Genomic DNA, 22,645 nt, shown 5'->3' on the forward strand with positions numbered 1-22,645 from the left:
TCTCTCTCTCTCTCTCTCTCTCTGGGGCAGAAATTTGCAAGCTTTAGCCATATAAGAAACCACCATCAGAATTAAAATAAAGGAAATAAAAATTCTGTGAAACAATTTAATATAAGTTATCAAAACTATGAAACTATTCAAAATAAGACATTTTTTATCTTATCATGTATGAAATAATTCTTATATTTCAATATTGTAAATTCACGTCCTATTTTCGAACTTTTCTCTAAATGCTTAGCTACAAAAGTTGTGCTGGCCTGATGGTAACGTCATTGCCTTCTGGTCGTCACACTGGGGTTCGAGTCCTGCTCAAACTCGTTAGTTCCTTTGGTCGCTTCAACCTCACCATCCTTGTGAAATAAGGATTGGGGTTTTGGGGGAGCCTATACGTCTATCTGCTGAGTCATCAGTAGCCATTTCCTGGCTCTCCCTGATCCTAGATTGAATGGAGAGGGGGCTTGGGCGATGATCATATGGAAATATGGTCAGTCTCTAGGGCATTGTCCTGCTTGCTAGGGTAATGTTACTGTCCCTTGTCTCTGCCATTCATGAGCCTTTGAAACTTTAAACCTCCCCCCATTTAAGAATTCCTGACTGTTGTAAGACCATCATAACTTATAAAATCAATATTAATCAACTGAATTTGCAAAAGAAACGTCAATTCTAATCTCTGCATTATTGCCATCATAGCTAAAAAAATCCATTTAATATTGACTTTTTTAGTTATGATAGCAAATTCGGTGAATTAATTCAACTGAATTTGCGAATTTGCAAAAGAAACGTCAATTCTAATCTCTGTATCCTTGCCATCATAACTAAAAAATCAATATTTATCAACCGAATTTGCAAAAGAAACGTCAATTCTAATCTCTGCATTATTGCCATCATAACTAGAAAAAAATCAATTTAATATTGACTTTTTTAGTTATGATGGAAAATTCAGTGAATTAATTTAACTGAATTTGCGAAAGAAACGCCAATTTTAATCTCTGCATTATTGCCTTCATAACTAAAAAAAAAAAAATCTATTTAATATTGACCTTTTTAGTTATGATGGCAAATTCAGTGAATTAATTTAACTGAATTCGAATTTGCAAAAAGAAACGTCAATTTTAATCTCTGCATCCTTTTTTCCTTCCATACAGCAATGTCCCAGTTTTCCGTACAGCTCCTGGGGTCACCTCTCCTGAGCGCCCCTTTGCCCTTCCGCTGTTTCCCAGGTCCGCCGGACAGCGCAAACAGGTACGGATGAATATTTCATTAATATATTAATAATTAATATGCCTTCGCTTTTTTTTTAGGCTTCTTTCATCATTACCTTTGACTGCAAAGCACTTGCCATTGATTGCACCGACACTTTTATATTTACTTTTGTTTATTTTGGGGGATATTTCTGTTGCTTTAAGATCGGCAGATTGGAAGATTTGGGTATTTAGCATTAGAGCGGTGGTGGAAGTTGATGCTTGGTTTAAATGAATGAATATAAGTATATATATATATATATATATATATATATATATATATATATATATATATATATATATATATATATAGCTGCCCCAAACTCTTGTCTAATTAATAATTTTCTTGTTCTTGGCAACCCATCTGAGGAGTATATTTGTGTGTGTATAATATATATATATATATATATATATATATATATATATATATATATATATATATATATATATATATACACACACACACACACACATATATATATATATATATATATACATATTCTGTATACACACACATATATATATATATATATATATATATATATGTATGTATATATATATATATTTATATATATATATATATATATATATATATATATACATGCATACTGTATACACACACACACACACACATATATATATATATATATATATATATATATATATATATACAGTATTATGATGTATATATACATATATATATATATATATATATATATATACTGTAGTTGCTCCAAGTATAAACAAAGTAAACACCGTTGTTAACGTATAAAATGTTTAATCGAGACATTGAAAAACTAAAGTGGCAGTTTGATGTTTGTTTTGATAACATTATTTTAAGACAAGTTTACTGATAATGTTCTTTTCTCTTCATTTGATATCTGTCATGGGATTCAGCTTCTAGATGTAAAACTGTCTATTAATGAAGACTGGTAACATTGGGGTTGGTAATCAATTTGATTGGTAACTAAGAAAGGGTTACGACACTGCAAGGGTTTAATCATAAATTGGATTGATCTCTATTATTATTATTATTATTATTACTTGCTAAGCTACAACCCTAGTTGGAAAAGCAGGATGCTGTAAGCCCTAGGAATCCAACAGGGAAAATAGCCCAGTAAGGAAAGGAAACAAGACAAATAAAATATTTTAAGAACGGTAATATTAAAATGAATAATTCCTATATAAACTATAAAACTTTAACAAAACAATAGGAAGGGAAATAAGATAGAACAGTGTGCCCGAGTGTAGCCTTAAGCAAGAGAACTCTAACCCAAGACAGTGGAAGACCATGGTACAGAGGCTATGGCACTACCCAAGACTATGCAGAACAATGGTTTGATTTTGGAGTGTCCTTCTCCTAGAAGAGCTGCTTACCAAAGCTAAAGAGTCTCTTCTACCCTCATCAAGTGGAAAGTAGCCACTGAACATTTACAGTGCAGTAGTTAACCTTTTGGGTGAAGAATAGTTTGGCAATTTCAGTGTTGTCAGGTGTATGAGGACAGAGGAGAATCTGTAAAGAATAGGCCAGACTACTCAGTGTATGTCTGCAGGCAAAGGGAAAATGAACCGTAACCAGAGAGAAGGATCCAATGTAGTACTGTCTGGCCAGTCGAAAGACCCCATATCTCTCAACGGGTGGCCATTATTGGCTTATATATTAGATCTCCAAGTTTTACAGTTTAGGGCATCAGCTTGTTGCATGATCTGTTATGCTTTACTTTAAGTAAATTGAATATTTATTTCCATATTTCATAAAATTTCATTATTAGTATTAACTTTATAATGGTTGCTGCTACCAACACTTCTTAGCAAACATCATGAACCTGGGCTTTCACAACACAGAAGAAGGAAAACTGTATAAATTACAAGCAAGTAACAATAAATTGATTAATATAAAAATAGCTAAACCAAAAATATAGTTAATGAAAAACAAAGCGAGAAGCCAACTTTCTTGACTGTACCCTTAAGTAAGGAAATTCTGGAAAAAGAGTCTGTAAGGCCATAGTACAGAGGTTAGGTCACTTCAGCGTTTGAAATTTCAGTTTGAAATCATTGGCTATAATTTATAGGATCAGCCACATCCAGAAACCTAAATGTGGCACGCGAGATGACCAAATTGCCAGAAATAGAGGCATATATATTTTGAATGACTATAAGAAACAACTGTCAGACAGGGTAGTGAAGCAACTTCACCAAGAAACATAGACCAATTGAGCAGAATTCAATCAGCTGTTTGAACACTTTAGGTTTATTAATTAAAGTTCTTACTTATCACTTTTAACAGACAAGTTTCAAATATGACATTGCTAGGTTGATCTTTGAAACTCATAATATCACTTGCAACACGAGTATGTCTGGGTATTTTACTCACATTATTCTGAGGAAGTATGGATCAAAACGTGAATATTCTGGAAAGGGTCTGTCATTATTCTGGGTTAATGATTTAGGTACTATTTTTTTCAGCGATTGGTAATTGACAATTAACTTACATTACATAGGCCATTGCTTTATAGGATTAGGAATATTTTCATGATACTGTATAAAAGATTGATAGCGATGATAAATGGAGCACAAGAGATGAATGCCAGGCTATTATGTGGGTTCATTGACAAAATACTCTGCAATGTATAAGTTTAAAAAGGGTTAAAATAGATCTGAGATTGGTTAATAGCCTTGAGTTAGATTGTAATGAAATACATACATAGTAAGTCATGTAGATCACATAAAAGTTAAAGCTCCATCAAAAGCTCTAGATGAGTCTATGGATGGTACATGTGAAGTATACGAAAGATTTAATGTTAAGACGGAATTGCTAGGGTACGAAGAGCCTGTGGCCATTTAGATAACGTAGTAGTTTGTAGAACTGAAGGTAAAACAAACTGAATATCATAAATTACCTGCTTAAATCAGCTTGTAACTCATGCAAAATCCGATGATCTATTTCAGAACACTAGACTCATGGCATTCTTGCCTCTCCTCCCATACCACCAATGACTTGAAATGACACACCCCATAGAATGACTGATACATTTGCTTGAAAAATGACTCGTGTTTTATTAAAAGAGGTTAAGAACAAAGGAAAATGCATGAGTATTACATGCCCAGAACAAGTGGAGGTATTTCAACTGTCCATCGTCAAACATCTGGTACTTATGACTATAAACACTCCTCCCCGTCCTTAGCTTCCACAAACCAGGTTTGTCAAATTTATCTTGAGTGTGATTTGGACTCTGTGTTTAGTTGCATGGATGGGAAATGTAGGCAGTCGGAAAACTGGGATCATTCATAAATCTACTGTTAGAATCCTGTAGTGTTGCATCCTAATTCTAGAGGTCTGTTTAGTCTTATGGATTCTAAAATGTTTATAGATTGTTTTGGGACTTTCATTTGTAGTGATTTCACTTTTTGTTTAGGAGACGCGTTAAGCGTAAAATATCTATCAAGTCACAAAAGGAAAAGCGAAAGAACCTTCTTTGGAGTTAGTACTTTCATCTACCTATTGACATCGTCAGACTTGCATTGTGAGTGATTTAAACTACAGGGTGTTCAAAAAGTCCTTGAACGAAAACCAACTTTTGCATGGTGTGACAACACTAAGAGAGCAATGTTCTTTGAATGCTTACTGTAGAGAAACGTTTTGAACACACTGTATTCAAATATGGTGCTATATCGTCGAGCATCAAAGATGGACACATCTCGTGAGAACACATCGGCCATTACGATTTACATTAGTCTCTCTGTGTATCCCTCATTCCACTTTTGAATTAGTATTGAGAAACATTTTTGCGTATTCAATTACTGCATGTACACATATTAACCTTAAGTGTCTTTGTATCTAAGGTCCTTTGTGTCTAAGGTCCTTATGGCTGGTAAATAAGTGTGCATGTGGTTGTCTGGGTCAGTAGTCTGAAATAAATGTGCATGGTAACCATAAATTTTATTAGTTTTTTCTAATGAAATTTATCTCCATATTTGACTTGCCCCTTCCATTTTGTTATTAAATATCAGGTTAAGCTGTACAAATAAAAGCCACTAATGTTTATTCAAGTAAATGTAAACTATAGTTGCCGCAAAGATTCCTGGCAAAATAAGTCCCACCCATAATGACATCATAGCAAATCACGTTGTCTCCCACGTTAGCAGTGGTTACAATAAATACCCTTACAAATTTCAAACTATACTAACTTATAATCACTTTAAGGGGATGTGTTGTGACCGCTCTTAACGTGGGACACAACGTGAATAGCTATGACATCATCAGGGGGTGTGGCTTATTTCGCCCAGAATTTCTGCAGTGACTTTAGTTAAGCGGAAAATCACATAATGTACGTACAATTTTGATCTTTACGATAAACAGACATAAAAACTAAACGCTTACAGAAAAGCTACCAAATATGATTATGGGTTAAAGTCTTGTGGAATCTATTTGAAGTCAGGCCCTAAAAACAACAGTCCCATTAGATTAGATCCAGGGCTTGAGGGCTAAACTACATGGGTTACAAAATGAAAACCCAGTTCTATGTTTGTTATTTGTGAGAGAATGGAAGGCGAGTACAGGAATGTACAAGGTAATGTAACCTAAACTTTTATGGAAAAAATATACAAAAAAATCCTAGTCATGACATTGATCACAATATTTTCTCAATATTAAGAATTGTGTTTATATCTTTATGGAATGGCACAGAATGCCTTCACATTTGTTAATTATGATAATTATCTTAAATTAGCAGTAACATTACCATGGAGGAAAGTTCTACCTACTACAACAGTGAGTGCCTGGTGCCATCCAATACCTCTACACTAGATATCAATGTAACACAACTGCATCCAACACAGCGGCTAACGAATGACCTATCGTGCCCAGTTGTGGACTATGACAGGTCTACTTTCACCTCCACAGTCATATCTCAGGTACGAGGAGCTGATGGGCAAGTAAAGTGGCAATTGTATTCCTGTGAATATACTCTTCAATTATTGTTGTCAAAAGTGTAGTGCAAAGACATGATGTTAAAGCCTTGAGTAGAAGTACCACTTCCTTTCAAAAGAGGTTTCCCTGCTTGACTAACTCCTGTCGGACCTCACTTACAGAGTATGTTGTAGCTCTCATTGTTGGCAGAGATGGAGATCCATATTTTTCGGCTAGTCTAACCCCCTTTTGCAGTGGGACCTCGTGTGTGAGCGCGCTGCCCTGAGACCAATTTTCCAGACACTCTTCACTCTCGGGGGAATTCTTGGAAGTCTCGTCGGGGGATACGTAGGAGACAGGTAAGATTTAAAGATAGCAGTTGGCTTTATTAGCTAGAAAGATTCTTAATCTTCCTTGTAGGTTCGGTTTTCCTTCTGTATTATATACAGAGGGACTAATTTATAGCTAAAATTTCATTGTAGACAGTTGAGGGGATTTTCTTGTGGCTCAAATCTCCTTGTAAATTTAGTTAAGAGAGAGACTTTCCACTTGCTTAAATTACCTAGTAGGCTCTGTTTAGAAAGAGCCTTACTTAAGACTTAAATCTCTCTGTAAATTTTGTTCAGATTCAATTTCTTGTATTTGACATTGGCTTTTAGGGTTTCTTCAGGGAGCGACTTCATTATCATCTCATTTCATTTTCTTTAGTTAGGGCTTTGCACCTATAAGCACATTACAACGATCTGAATGTCTCTAAACTTCTGACTTCCATTTTTAAATCAAAGCTTTGCTAGAAGTAGCCTGCTTTTCACTATGGCTAAATGTCAATGTACTCAAATGAAATTTAGTGCAAGAAAAGACCAATCCAGTAAACTCAGGCACACTATTCTGATATTTTCCCTGTTGGAGCCCTTAAGCTTATAGCATCCTGCTTTTCCAAGTAGAGTTGTAACTTAGCAAGTGATAATAATAAAAAGTTGAAATAATACAATTGTTGCTTACATCTGAAGTATTTATATTTACATTTATGCAGATGGGGCCGCAAGAGAGCTGTACAGATTGGTTGTATAGTCAACACACTTGTAGTGGTGGGGATGTTTTTCACACCTTTATACGCCGTCGTTGTGATCCTCCGCTTTGTTGCGGGATGTACGATAATGGGAATGCTCGTTCCAGCTTGGAGTTTAGGTAAGAAAACAAGATTATAATTACTTTTCCTTTAAACAATACAGCAGCTTCTACTTTGGTAGTGAAATCATTTTAGCTTATTGCTTTTGCTGGACCAGTGATATGTCTCCAATATAACTTTCACAGATAGAACTTAAACAACTTAAATCCTTTAGTCAAATATATATATATGATATTCAAACCATCATGTTGTTCTCATTTCTATCAATAATTTTCCTACCTATTCTATATTTGACATAAACATCCCAAAAGTGACTATCTTAATTTATCTTTTTAGTCCTCTTGCTCTGGGTCCTTTCTTTTTCACCATTACTCACTAGGTGGTCCATCCTATTGACCTTCACATAGATGCTCAATTTTCTTTTAGTATCTGTAAGGACTCTATCCATCCCAATCTTCTTCCAATCCTATTTCCCCAACAGTTCTAGAATCAACGCCGGCTAAATTACGCAGTAGAGTTGGAATGCTCCTTGGTCTACCCTTCTCTGCGAGTACAATGGGAATGGCCCTCCTCGGATATCTCATCAGGACATGGAAGTACCTCTTGCTGGCCTGCGCCTCACCGGTCCTCATCTTGCTTCCGTTGTCCTTGTGAGATCTACATTGCATTTGAATCAACTTGGTTTCATATATTCAATACATCTCAATATTCAAAGAATCTTGTTTATATTTCTAACAACTTTCAAAATCTTTCACCACTCGCTTAAGCTTTTTCTCACTGACATGATCTATGTTGTAAAGGCAGACTGCTCACCTAACTAAATAGAAAATTTGTTCATAATGAACTATTCAATTGTTCAATTGTTAATCAGATTTTATCGATCTGGCCAGCATCACAGATGAATCTCCTCGCTGGCTGCTGCAGAAGGGCCACGTGGAAGAGGCCTTAGCCATACTGCAGAAGGCTGCGAGGGTCAACAACGCTCGGCTCTCCACTCCGTTAAATATCACCATAGATAAACTGATACAAGTAAGTCAAGTGTTGCATTTGTTGCAATGCATCTGTGAATGTAGTCAATATCTTCAGCTCTTTCGGTGGGTACAGAAAAGACACTAGCAACGCATACAGCATATTACGTGTGGTGCACTGTAAAAAATAAACCCACCCTTCTCAAAATAAAATCAGGTATTATATCTGACACACAATGTAGCAATTTAACAGCAATAATCTTATTTTTTTTTTAAATTAACAAATAACTAAAACTAAAGCAATAATTTAGAATCATTCGTTTTATTTTATCTTTAATTTTACTGCTATAAATGATCGTTCCCTTATTGCTAACCATCGGCCCCACTCTCACTCCTCCCTTGGCTAACCATCCCCAAACAACCTCTCATTCCTCCCCTGCCCAACCACCCCCAACTCCCCTTCACTCCTCCCCAGGCTAACCATCCCCAACTCCCTCTCACTACTCCCATGGCTAACCCTCCCCAACCCCCTCTTATTCCTTTCCTTCTTTCCTCCCCAACCCCTTCTTACTCTTCCCCTGGCGAACCATCATCAACTCCCTCTCACTCCTCCCCTGGTTAACCATCCCCAATTCCCTCTCACTCCTCCCCTGGCTAACCATCCCCAACTTTCTCTCACTTCTTTCCTAGCTAACTATCCCCAACTCCCTCTTACTCCTCCCCTGGCTAACCCCCAAACCACCTCTCACTCCTCTCCTGACTAACCCTCCCCAACCCCCTCTCACTCCTCCCCTGGCTAACCATACCCAACTCCCTCTCACTCCTCCCCTGGCTAACCATCCCCAACTTTCTCTCACTCCTTTCCTAGCTAACCATCCCCAACTCCCTCTTACTCCTCCCCTGGCTAACCCCCAAACCACCTCTCACTCCTCTCCTGACTAACCCTCCCCAACCCCCTCTCACTCCTCCCCTGGTTAACCATCCCCAACTCACTCTCACTCCTCCCCTGGCTAACCTTCCCCCACCCCAATTCCCTCTCACTCCTCCACTGGCTAACCTTCCTCAACTCCACCTCACTCCTTTGGTTAACCATCCCCAACTCCCCCTCACTCCTCCCCTGGCTAACCATCCCCAGCTCCCCCTCACTCCTCCCTTGGCTAACCATCCCCAACTCCCCCTCACTCCTTTGGCTAACCATCCCCAACTCCCCCTCACTCCTCCCCTGGCTAACCATCACCAACTACCCCTCCCTCCCCTGGCTAACCATTCCCAATTCCCTCTCACTCCTCCCATGGTTAACCATCCCCAACACCCTCTGACTCCTCCCCTGGCTAACCATTCCCAACTCCCTCTCATCTCCAGTAGTATTAATCATCCTAGTGGCTAACCATACACAACTCCCTCTCACTCTTCCCCTGGCTAACCATTCCCAACTCCCTCTCATCTCCAGTAGTATTAATCCTCCTTGTGGTTAACCATCCCCAACTCCCTCTCGCTCCTCCCCTGGCAAATCATTCCCAACTCCCTCTCATCTCCAGTAGTATTAATCCTCCTAGTGGCTAACCATACCCAACTCCCTCTCACTCCTCCCCTGGCTAACCATCCCCAACCCCTTCTCACTCCTCCCCTGGTTAACCATCCCCAATTCCCTCTCACTCTTCCCCTGGCTAACCATCCCAACTCCCTCTCACTCCACCATTGGCTAACCATTCTCAACTCCGCCTCACTCCCACACCGCCCCCCCTGACTAACCATCCCCAACCCCTTCTCACTCCTCCCCTGGTTAACCATCCCCAATTCCCTCTCACTCTTTCCCTGGCTAACCATCCCAACTCCCTCTCACTCAACCATTGGCTAACCATCCTCAACTCCGCCTCACTCCCCCCCCCCTGGCTAACCATTCCCAACTCCCTCTTACTCCTCTGCCTAACCATCCCCTACACACTCTCACTCCTCCCCTGGCTAACCTCTCCCCCTTCTCCCCCCTCCCCAGACCATAGACGAGGACTCAGAGACGGCTGAGGAGAGAGTATCCTTCCTCACCCCGATGCGAGAGGTGGTGAGACAGGTGTGTTCGTACCTGCGTTCGCCCGCCATGAGAATCATAATCCTGGTGACTCCTGTCATCTGGTTCCTGCAGAGCTGCCTCTACCTCGGAGTCATCATGAATGCCAACAACTTCACCAGGTAATACATCACCAGGTAACACGTTACCTGGTCACCAGGTAACACTACCAGGTAACACTTAACCAGGAAACACTTTACCATCTAACACTAAAACAAGGTTAAACTTTACCATGTAACATTTTCCCAGATAACACTACCAGATAACACTTCACCAGGTAACACTTAACAAAGTAACACTTAACTAGGTAACACTTAACCACATAACACTTCACCAGGTAACATTCCACTAGGCAATACTTCACAGGGTAACACTATACCAGGTGACACTTTTCCAAGTAACACTTTTCCAAGTAATACTTCACCAGGTAATAGAGATTGGGCGAGATTTGAATAGGTTGCCTTATCATCCGAAAAATTTAATACTATATTAGTTATTACTTAAGAGTACTGAAATCACCCTTTTCACATAACTCAACGATGGTCTATTTGTATAAAATATACTAATACACCGTCAAATAATGGAGCAATCATATATATATATATATATATATATATATATATATATATATATATATATATATATATATACTGTATATATATACATATATATATACATATATATATATATATATATATATATATATATATATATATATATATATATATATATATATATTGCAATCCCCAGAGATTGCAAACGAAGCAGGGGAAGGAAGAGAAGACGATGGATTGATGAGCTAAGAAAATCTACGGGTATAGATTGGCTTAAAAAGACCATAAACAGGCGAAACTGGAAGGACATGTATGAGGCCACTGTCCTGTAGTGGACTAGCAATGGTTGATTATTATTATTATTACTTGCTAAGCTACAGCCCTAGTTGGGAAAGCAGGATACTATAAGCCCAGGGGTTCCAATAGGAAAAATAGCCCATTGAGGAAAGGATACCATGAAAAATAAAATATTTTAAGAACAGTTACAACATTAAAATTAATATCTCCTATATAAACTATAAAAACTTTAACAAAACAAGAGGAAAAGAAATAAGATAGAATATTGTGCCCGAGTGTAACCTCAAACAAGAGAACTCTAACTGAAGAGACTGTGGAAGACCATGGTACAGAGGCTATGGCACTACCCAAGACTGGAAAACAATGGTTTGAATTTGGAGTGTCCTTCTCCTAGAAGAGCTGCTTACCATAGCTAAAGAGTCTCTTCTACCCTTAGCAAGAGGAACTTGGCCACTGAACAATTACAATGCACTTGTTAACACCTTGGGTGAAAAAGAATTGTTAGTAATCTCTGTGTTGTCAGGTGTATGAGGACAGAGGAGAATCTGTAAAGAATGGGCCAGACTATTCGGTGTATGTGTAGGCGAAGGGAAAATGAACCGTAACCACAAATGATAACAACAATAATAATAATAATAATAATAATAATAATAATAATAATAGAAATAATAATAATAATAATAATAATAATAATAGAAGGATCCAATGTAGTTCTTTCTGGCCAGTCAAAGGACCCCATAACTCTCCGGCGGTAGTATCTCAATGGGTGGCTGGTGCCCTGGCCAACCTACTACCTTTTATATATATATATATATATATATATATATATATATATATATATATATATATATATATATATTATATACTATATACTACTCATCTTTATTAAGAACGTAAAATGCACGGGAGACATGACCCAGAGTAAATCAACAGTATGGCTGCCATTGCAACAAATATAGAGTATTCACACGCATTCCACTGAACCAAATCAATAGCAGAGGCGGGGCGGGAATGATGCTAGAGAAGAAGAAAGCTACGCAAAATACCTGTACGTAATAAATATTCGCGAAATTATAATTTTAATCTTTTTAATAGGACTTCAAAAGTTCAACCTTGGAGCAAATGTTTTTATGTTGAACAGTGTGGCATCAGTATCTTTATATAGTTTATGAAATATCTGTTTTGATGTTGTTAATGTTTTAACAAATTATTTATTTTGATTGTTCAGTACTTCTTGAATCGTTTATTTATTCCCTTATTTCCTTTCCCTCGCTGGGCTATTTTTCCTTGTTGGAGCCCTTGGCCTTATAACATCTTGCTTTTCCAACTAGGATTGTAGGTTAGCTAATAATAATAATAATAATAATAATAATAATAATAATAATGGAAATTAAACGTAATAACAATAATAATAAAAAATAATAATAATAATGATAATAATAATAATGATAATAATAATAATAATAATAATAATAATAATGGAAATAAAACGTAATAATAATAATAATAATAGCAATCACTTTACCAGTGATAAGAAAGTAAAGAATCTCATTTGATTCCAGGTGTGACGTCATCATGAAATATCTGGTCCAAAGATAGATTTTTAATACTTGGTCCAGGATGAGAGAGAGAGAGAGAGAGAGAGAGAGAGAGAGAGAGAGAGAGAGAGAGAGAGAGAGAGATGAAGGAAGTTGTAAATCACATACAAGTTAATTTGCCTATGAAATACACTAAGTTAGGTTGTACAAGTCAAATCAAGATCCGTAAAATATATATATATATATATATATATATATATATATATATATATATATATGTATATATATATATATATATATATATATATATATATATATATATATATATATATATTTAATTACCATCAAAAGCTCTACCAAATTCCCCTGCGATTTATAAGACAAATGGGAAATGAATAGGAAATTTGTATATTAAACTGGCTAACTAATAATCTATCATCATCTCCTCCTACGCATATTGACGTAAAGGGCCTCGGTTAGATTTCGCCAGTCGTCTCTATCTTGAGCTTTTAAATCAATACTTCTCCATCCATCATATCCGACTTCACGCTCCATAGTCCTCAGCCATATAGGTCTGGGTGTTCTAACTCTTCTAGTACCTTGTGGAGCCCAGTTAAATGGTTTGTGAACTAATCTCTCTTGGGGAGTGCGAAGAGCGTGGCGAAACCATCTCCATCTACCCCTCACCATGATCTCATCCATATATTACACTCGAGTAATATGTTATTATTATTATTATTAGTAGTAGTAGTAGTAGTAGTAGTAGTAGTAGTAGTAGGAGGAGGAGGAGGAGGGCTAGTAGTAGTAGTAGTAGTAGGAGGAGGAAGACTAGTAGTGGTAGTAGTAGTAGTAGTTGCTACGCTACAACCCTATTTGGAAAAGCAGGATGCTATAAGCCCAAAGGCACCAACAGGGTAAAATAGCCCAGTGAGGAAATAAAATAAATAAACAAATGAAGTATATGAAAAGCCAGTTAAAAATCTACTATACATTATTATTATTATCATTATTATTATTATTAGCTAAGCTACAACCCTAGGTGGGAAAACAGGATGCTATATGCCCAAGGGCTCCAACAGGGAAAAATAGCCCAGTGAGGAAAGGAAATAATAATAATAATAATAATAATAATAGTAATAATAATAATAATAATTGAACGTTGATATCTTGCTTTCTCTCCGCAGCACAGACCCCTTCCTATACCTGGCGCTATCAGGGATTATGGAAGGATCAGCTATATTGATCATCACGCCTCTCACCACCAGAATAGGACGAAGGATCATGGTGTGGGCAGGACTTGCACTCGGAGGACTCCTGATGCTTCTCGAATTACTCATTCCATACAGTAAGTGTTTCGTGTTTGGTTATTTATTCGTAGGTAGTAGGTTGGCCAGGGCACTAGCCACCCGTTGAGATACTACCGCTAGAGAGTTATGGGGTCTTTTGTCTGGCCAGACAGTGGTACATTTGATCCTTCTCTCTGGTTACGGACCATTTTCCCTTTGCCTAACATATACACCGAATAGTCTGGCCTATACCTTACACATCCTCTTCTGTCCTCATACACCTGACAATGCAGATTACCAAACAATTCTTCTTACTGCACTGTAATTGTTCAGTGGCCACTTTTCTCTTTGTAAGGGTAGATGAGACTCTTTAGCTATGGTAAGCAGCTCTTCTAGGAGAAGAAAACTCCAAAATCAAACCATTGTTCTCTAGTCTTGGATAGTGCCATAGCCTCTGTACCATAGTCTTCCACTGTCTTAGGTTAGAGTTCTCTTGCTTGAGGGTACACTCGGGCACACTATTCTACCTCATTTCTCTTTCTATTATTTTGTTCGTTTTTATAGTTTATATAGGAGATATTTATTTTAATCTCGTTGCTCTTCTTAAAATATTTTATTTTTCTTTGTTTCCTTTCCTCACTGAGCTATTTTCCCTGTTGGAGCCCTTGGGCTTATAGCATCGTGCTTTACCAATTAGGGTTGTAGCATAGCAAGTAATAATAATAATAATGTAGTGTACCCCATCCGTCAAAAATGACGTTTGAATATTTAAATAGGTATGTACAGTTGGCTTCATTAATTCCGGTACGCTTCAAGGAAAGCTAAAAAGACGTTTCTGTACCGGAATTAATGAAGCCAACTGTACACACACGCGCACAGATTTAACCCTTCCCATCTTATCCCATTTTCCTAACTACAACCCGCTAGTTCGGCAATTTGGGTAAAAATTTGGGTTTCAAGAGAGTTACCCTATCACCAGGAGAGGGAAAGAAATAATATATATATATATATATATATATATATATATATATGTATATATATACATATATATACATACATACATATATATATATACATTCATATATATATATTCATACATATATATACATATATATTATATATATATATATATATATGTATATATATTTATATATTATACACACACACACACACATATATATATATATATATATATATATATATATATATATATATATATATATATATATATATATACATATATAGCAAAAATTGCTCTTTATTATATAGGGGGAGATAACTCAAATATCTAGCATGTGGTCTTATTTGGGGGGTGGCTCTACTAGAAAACAGAAATAACAAGTCGAAAGTGCAGTCAAGAGATTTCACACCTCCGCCAATATTGTCAACATTTCACTTAAGTCTACGGACTATGGTCTCCATTTTTCACATGTCGACCGTGAACGAATCTACTGTTTAATAAAAGTCTTTGATCCGGATCACCGTCAAATTCTAATCTCTTCTAATTTAGCCTATTTCTGATATATCCTGAAATTTTCATCAATATTCATTCGTAGCTTTTTGAGTGAGGATGGTGACAAATAAAAAGATAGAGGTGAAAATATAACCTCATTGCAGGAGGTATAGTCACTGCCATATCTTACATCTTGCTTGACCCAGTCCATAGAAATATTATTATTATTATTATTATTATTATTATTATTATTTACCATTTACTATTTATTATTATTATTATTATTATTATTAATTAAGCTAAACCTATAGTTGGAAAAACAGGATGCTATAAGCCCAAGGGCTCCAACAGGGAAAATAGTCGAGCAAGAAAAGGAAATAAGGAAATAAATAAACTACAAGTAATGAACAATCAAAATAAAACACTTTAAGAACAGTAACAACATGAAAATAGATCTTTCACATATAAACCATAAAGAGAGACAAATCACATTAGTTTCAGACTAACTTATAACAAAACTCTCAACATAACAGTTTCACTCCCATAATAATATTTCCTTATCGCTACCAATCATTTAAGAATTCATTATCTACCATTCACCCTTTATAGAGGAATATTGAATGTCACCATCATTATCCATGAGATACTACCACTAGAGAGATATGGGGTCCTTTGATTGACCCGACAGTACTACATTGGACCCTTCTCTGGTTACGGTTCACTTTCCTTTTTCCTACTCATACACCGAATAGTCTGGCCAATTCTTAACAGATTCTCATATGTCCTCGTACACTGACAACGCTGAGATTACCAAACAATTCTTCTTCACCCAAGGGGTTAACTACTGCACTGTAATTGGTCAGTGGCTACTTTCCTCTTGGTAAGGGTAGAAGAGACTCTTTAGCTATGGTAAGCAGCTCTTCTAGGAGAAGGACACTCCAAAATCAAACCATTGTTCTCTTAGTCTTGGGTAGTACCATAGCCTCTGTACCATGGTCTTCCACTGTCTTGGGTAAGAGTTCTCTTGCTTGAGGGTACACTCAGGCACACTATCCTATCTAATCTCTTTTCCTCTTGTTTTGTTTAATTATTTAAAGTTTATATATGAAATATTTATTTTAATGTTGTAACTGTTCTTAAAATATTTTATTTTTCCTTGTTTCCTTTCCTCACTGGGCTACTTTCCCTGTTGGGGCTCCTGGGATTATAGCATCCTTCTTTTCCAATTAGGGTTGTAGCTTAGCAATTAATAATAGTAGTAGTAATAATAATAATAATAATAATAATAATAATAATAATAATAATAATAATTGCTTGACTTTCCCTGGTCCTACCTTGGGTGGAGAGGGAGCTTGGGCGCCGACCATAAGCTATTTTTCCCTATTGGAGCCCTTGGGTTTAGACTCAGAGCATCCTGCTTTTCCAACTAATAGGAGTTTAGAAATCCTGATTGCTCTTTATATTGTTAACGACTTTTTCCCAAACCACTGATATCCTTTCTTTCCACAGGATACTACTGGGCCAAGTGGGTTCTGGTGATGGTAGGATTCCTTCTCGTAGCAGGATCGTATCAGGTTGGTCATCCAGGATGATTTCATTGGAAATCTGATCCTATAAACTTTTTCAGGTTTAAATACCTTCATTTCATCACTTTTCACTTTTTAAATAGCTTCACTCGATTACTTTCCGCATGTTAAATACCTTCATTTGATTATTTTTCACTTTTTAAATACCTTCACTCGATTACTTTTCACTTTTTAAATACCTTCACTCGATTACTTTTCACTTTTAAATACCTTCATTTGATTACTTTTCACTTTTAAACACCTTCATTTGATTGAGTTTCAGGTTAAATATCTTCATTTTATTACTTTTTACTCTTTAAATACCTTCATTCGATTACTTTTAAGTTTTTGTATATTTCCATTTGATTAATTTTCAGCTTTAAATATCTTCATTTGATTAATTTTCACTTTTTATATACCTTCATAAGCTTAAACTTTACTTTTTAAATACTCTCATTTGATTAATTTTCCGCTTTAAATATCTTCATTTGATTACTTTTCGCTTTTTATATACCTTCATATGCTTAAATTTTACTTTTTAAATACCCTCATTTGATTGATTTTCAGATTTAAATATCTTCATTTGATTACTTTTCCCTATTTACATACCTTCATTCGGTTACTTTTCCCTTTCTGAATACCTTCATTTGATTAATTTTCACTTATTAAATACCTTCATTTGATTATTATCAAGTTTTTAAATATCTGCATTTTATTAATTTTCAGCGTCAAATATCTTCATTTTATTTTTTACTTTTTAAATATCTTCATTCAATTACTTTTTCACATTTTAAATAAATACATCTGATTAATTTTTAAGTTTAAATATCTTCATTCTATTACTTTTCACTTATCAAATACATTCATTCAATTACTTTTCCCTTTTTAAATATCTTCATTTGATTAATTTTCACTTCTCATATACAGTACCTTAATTTTTTTTTACGTTTCAAGTATAATTTTCACTTTTTAAATATCTTCATTTGATTAATTTTCACTTCTCATATACAGTACCTTAATTTTTTTTTACGTTTTAAGTATAATTTTCACTTTTTAAATATCTTCATTTTACTACTTTTCATTTTTTGAATACATTCAATCGATCAATTTTCACTTTCTAAATACCTTAATTTTATTACTTTTCACTTTTTAAATATCTTCATTTATTACTTTTCACTTATTAAATATCTTCATTTGATTACTTTTAACTTTTTAAATACCTTCACTTGATTAATTTTCAGTTTGAATATCTTCATTCGATTAATTTTCACTCATTAAATGTCTCCCTCCGATGACTCTGCAGGTCAACTACATGTACGCCCCTGAGCTTTTCCCTACTGAGGCTCGTGCCAGGGGCTTCGCCTTCGTCACTGTCATGGGCAGCATTGGATTCTCCTGCGCGCCTCTCATCACTGACGTTTTAGTAAGTACGGGATCCCATTCATCTGTCAGTACTGCTATCAATAGTGTTATTACTGACATTTATAAAAGTCAGCAGACGTTACATAACAATGATCTCATTCACGTGTGAGGAAGTCAGCAAATATACTGTAGAACAATTTTCATATGTATCGTAACAATTATGAAATTCAAAAGAGACAAATATATATATATATATATATATATATATATATATATATATATATATATATATATATATATATATATATATATATATATATATATGTGTGTGTATGTATATGTATATGTATATGTATATGTATATATATGTATATATACATACATACATATATATATATATATATATATATATATATATATATATAGTGTAGCACTACATATTCAGACACTTGCATTTTATTACATAGGGAAGATTATTATTGTTATTATTATTACAAGCCAAAACACAACACCATTTGGATAAACATATTTCTATAAACCAAAAGAAACAAAAGAATAAAATAAAGAAATTAAAAAAATCCTTTTTCTCCCTAGTCACAGTACAGCTCGTGGGCCGTAGGAGCCACCTTCGGCTGCTCCGGCATCCTAGGAGGACTCCTAGTGCCGCTCCTGCCGGAGACGCGAAACACGCCCCTACCGGAGACGCTGCAGGACGTCGAAGACAGGAGAAACGCCATCATTTCCAAAGCCAAGAGGAAGAAGAAGAAGAAAGACAGGAACAAGTTCAGGGACTCCGTCAGGAGCGAACAGTATTATATCGACGATGAGGAACTCGGGACGGAGTTGAGCGAGACGTCTACAGTCAGAGATTACTCTACGGTTGATTTCCCCACGACTGTGTGCTCTGGTGTGAGACAATAAAAGGTTGACGTAGGAAAAATTTATTTTTGGGCTCAAAGCCATGTCGTCCTGATGGAAGTTCCTTCTGGCAACTTCTACAGTAAAATATTTCTGCGATTGATACTACAAGAGAATTACCGTCAGGTATCACGGGGTTCCAACCCCGGAACGACTAACCCAAGATATCGTGTATAATCAGGGACGTATCCTAAGATAACCAGAGATATCTGCACCCCAAACAGACCTTCCCCAGTCTAGTCCACTAAGGGGAAGGATAAATAAGGAGCTGCTACACCTCCTATCACCTTCGAGGGCCTCTATACGTTCCTGCTTCTCACTCCTTCGAACGCAGCTGATGGCTACAGTTAGGTTGACTTTTGGGGCGTTGAGACAATAAATAAATAAGCTCAAATAAGGAGGAGGTGGGAGTTCTATGATCAAAATTTCACCGCTTATATTTATGCAAATTGTGCTAACCGACACTTATTTTTCCTTGTACTGTTCTTTCCTTATAAAATTATAATTGATATATTTTTCTTATTTATAACCTCGGGATTAAGAAAGACGTGTTTTTTTTTTTTTTTTTTTTTTGTGATTTCTAACTTCGAAGAAATATGACAGATGTATTTTGCCATATCATTAAATTACATCAAAATTATTAAGCCAGGACGCAAATTTCACGGAGTTTGTATATGATTTAATAGACAAAATTTCACGGAGTTTGTTATACTAGTGTACGCGACCCGTCAAAAATGACAAGGGAAAATAGCCGAGTGAGGAAAGAAATAAATATACTATAAGAAAATTACTGAATTTAATATAAAATATCTTAAGATCATCGTTAAAATAAATCTGTCATATATATATATATATATATATATATATATATATATATATATATATATGTGTGTGTGTGTGTGTGTGTGTGTGTGTGTATATACTATAAAGAGAGACTTATGTCAGCCTGTTCAACATAAAAATATTTGATGCAGGTTTGAACTAATGAAGTTCTACCTATTCAATATATGTAAACTTGGCACCTTGCACAGTGTTAGCCGTTTCATACACTTACACAGAACGTTCATCTGCAGTATATTAAACGCCTTAAACACATACACACACACTGACTTTAATCTCATACGCACTGGCTATTCCTTACATCATAACTCTTTCATTTTATTATTATTATTATCATTATCATTATCATTATTATTATTATTATTATTATTACTTGCTAAGCTACAAACCTAGTTGGAAAAGCAGGATGCTATAAGCCCAGGGGCTCCAACAGGGAAAATAGCCCAGTGAGGAAAGGAAACAAGGAAAAGTGAAATATTTTAACAACAGTAATAACATTAGAATAAATATCTCCTATATAAACTATAAAAACTTTAACAACACAAGAGAAGGAGAAATAAGATAGAATAGTGTGCGTGAGTGTACCCTCAAGCAAGAGAACTCTAACCCAAGGCAGTGGAAGACCATGGTACAGAGGCTATGGCACTATCCAAGACTAGAGAACAATGGTTTGATTTTGGGGTGTCCTTCTAGAAGAGCTGCTTACCATAGCTAAAGTCTATTCTCCCCTTACCAAGAGGAAAGTAGCCACTGAATAAATGCAGTGCAGTAGTTAACCCCTTTGGTGAAGAAGAATTGTTTGGTAATCTCAGTGTTGTCAGGTGTATGAGCACAGAGGAAAATCTGTAAAGAATATGCTAGACTATTCGGTGTGTGTGTAGGCAAAGGGAAACTGAACCGTAACCAGAGAGAAGGATCCAATGTAGTACTGTCTGGCCAGTTAAAAGACGCTATAGCTCTCTAGTGTTAGTATCTCAACTGGTGACTGGTGCCCTGGCCAACCTACTACTTCTACTTTATCAAAAATACACTATTTAGGCCTTCCTTACTCTTCCCAAAAGCTGTCTATATACTGTATTCTATAGACCTTGTTGTATATATATTCTTCACCAACATGTCGTCTATACTGTATACACACCACACGAGAAGATTTGAGCGGAGACGTGGGCAATAAAGAAGACAGAAGAGAAGAAACTGGATGTGGCAGAGATGAGAATGTTGAAATGGATGTGTGGGGTGACAAGAAGAGATAAGATACGGAATGAGATAATTAGGGGTACCACAGGAGTTAGAAAACTATCAGATAAGATCCAAGAAAGTAGACTGAGGTGGTATGGTCATGTCATGATAAGAGATGAACAGTATATTGGGAGGAGAGTGATGGAAATGGAGGTACAGGGAACGAGAAGGAGAGGGAGACTAAAGCGAAGGTGGATGGACTATATCAAGGATGACCTTCGATCAAAGGGATTAAACGGTGATGAAGTGTGGGACAGAGGTAGATGGAGAAAGTTGGTCAGAAACATCGACCCCACATAAAAGTGGGAAAAGATGCAGACAGAGAAGAAGAAGAAGAAGAAGAAGAAGACGAGAAGACATAACTCTGCCTTTAGGAGGACAGACGGTTATACGATTCAGGATTATTAACGATAATTTATGGAATTAAAAAAAAAATTTAATTCTATCGTAACAAAAAACGGAGACAGGTATGAAGTGCCAAAGATTTGAAGGCAATGCAGAAAATACGTTTGGTAGTAGGTTGGCCAGGGCATTGGATCTTTCTCTCTGGTTACGGTTCATTTCCCCTTTTCCTACACACACTCACACAGAATAGTCTGGCGTATTCTTTACATAATCTTTATCCTCATACACCTGACAACATTGAGATTACCAAACAATTCTTCTTACTGCACTGTAATTGTTCAGTGGCCACTTTCCTCTTTGTAAGGGTAGAAGAGACTCTTTAGCTATGGTAAGTAGCTCTTCTAGGAGGACACTCCAAAATCAAACTATTGTTCAATAATCTTGGGTAGTGCCATAGCCTCTGTACCATGGTCTTCCACTGTCTTGGGTTAGAGTTCTCTTGTTTGAGGGTACACTCGGGCACACTATTCTATCTTATTTCTCTTCCTCTTGTTTTGTTAAAGTTTTATAGTTTATATTGGAAATATTTATTTTAATGTTACTCCTCTAAGATATTTTATTTTTCTTTGTTTCCTTTCCTCACTGAGCTATTTCCCTGTTGGAGCCCCTGGGATTATAGCATCCTGCTTTTCCAACTAGGGTTCTAGATTAGCAAGTAATAATAATAATAATAATAATAATAATAATAATAATAATGTCATAAGTCATAAATCTGGCAACAGCGCTTTCAGACTACAAAGATTATATAAAAAATACAGTTTGTAAATAATTGTTTTGGATAACTTACTTGAGCGTTGGTTATTCAGTTAAATGTTTGTAGTTAACAGGAAGACGTACACAAGTCGGCGACATATTTCAATAACATTCATCCCTATA

At 36.0% G+C, this 22,645-nt stretch overlaps 3 protein-coding genes and 1 pseudogene across 3 annotated transcripts in view; 1 reads left to right on the forward strand and 3 right to left on the reverse strand.

Annotated features, from left to right (window-relative positions):
• The window catches only part of LOC137656098 (solute carrier family 22 member 20-like), a 25,150-nt gene extending 5,724 nt beyond the window's left edge, over positions 1-19,426 (forward strand). Inside the window, exons 2-12 of the mRNA XM_068390274.1 lie at positions 1,146-1,242; positions 5,972-6,155; positions 6,406-6,509; positions 7,184-7,338; positions 7,761-7,929; positions 8,170-8,308; positions 10,241-10,434; positions 13,886-14,046; positions 16,950-17,014; positions 18,309-18,428; positions 18,962-19,426. Of these exons, the coding sequence (XP_068246375.1) occupies positions 1,146-1,242; positions 5,972-6,155; positions 6,406-6,509; positions 7,184-7,338; positions 7,761-7,929; positions 8,170-8,308; positions 10,241-10,434; positions 13,886-14,046; positions 16,950-17,014; positions 18,309-18,428; positions 18,962-19,288 (1,715 nt within the window). The 3' untranslated portion in view covers positions 19,289-19,426. The remainder of the gene's footprint in view (positions 1-1,145; positions 1,243-5,971; positions 6,156-6,405; positions 6,510-7,183; positions 7,339-7,760; positions 7,930-8,169; positions 8,309-10,240; positions 10,435-13,885; positions 14,047-16,949; positions 17,015-18,308; positions 18,429-18,961) is intronic.
• Positions 1-22,645, reverse strand: part of LOC137656812 (mitochondrial thiamine pyrophosphate carrier-like) — a 615,169-nt gene that overhangs the window by 184,786 nt on the left and 407,738 nt on the right.
• The window catches only part of LOC137656101 (uncharacterized), a 505,345-nt pseudogene that overhangs the window by 138,299 nt on the left and 344,401 nt on the right, over positions 1-22,645 (reverse strand).
• Positions 1-22,645, reverse strand: part of LOC137656807 (guided entry of tail-anchored proteins factor 1-like) — an 87,086-nt gene that overhangs the window by 60,011 nt on the left and 4,430 nt on the right. The window contains exon 2 of the mRNA XM_068391118.1: positions 22,557-22,640. The gene's annotated coding sequence lies outside the window, so the exon portion shown is untranslated. The remainder of the gene's footprint in view (positions 1-22,556; positions 22,641-22,645) is intronic.

This window comes from Palaemon carinicauda, chromosome 17, assembly GCF_036898095.1.
Source record: "Palaemon carinicauda isolate YSFRI2023 chromosome 17, ASM3689809v2, whole genome shotgun sequence".
NCBI lineage: Eukaryota > Metazoa > Arthropoda > Malacostraca > Decapoda > Palaemonidae > Palaemon > Palaemon carinicauda.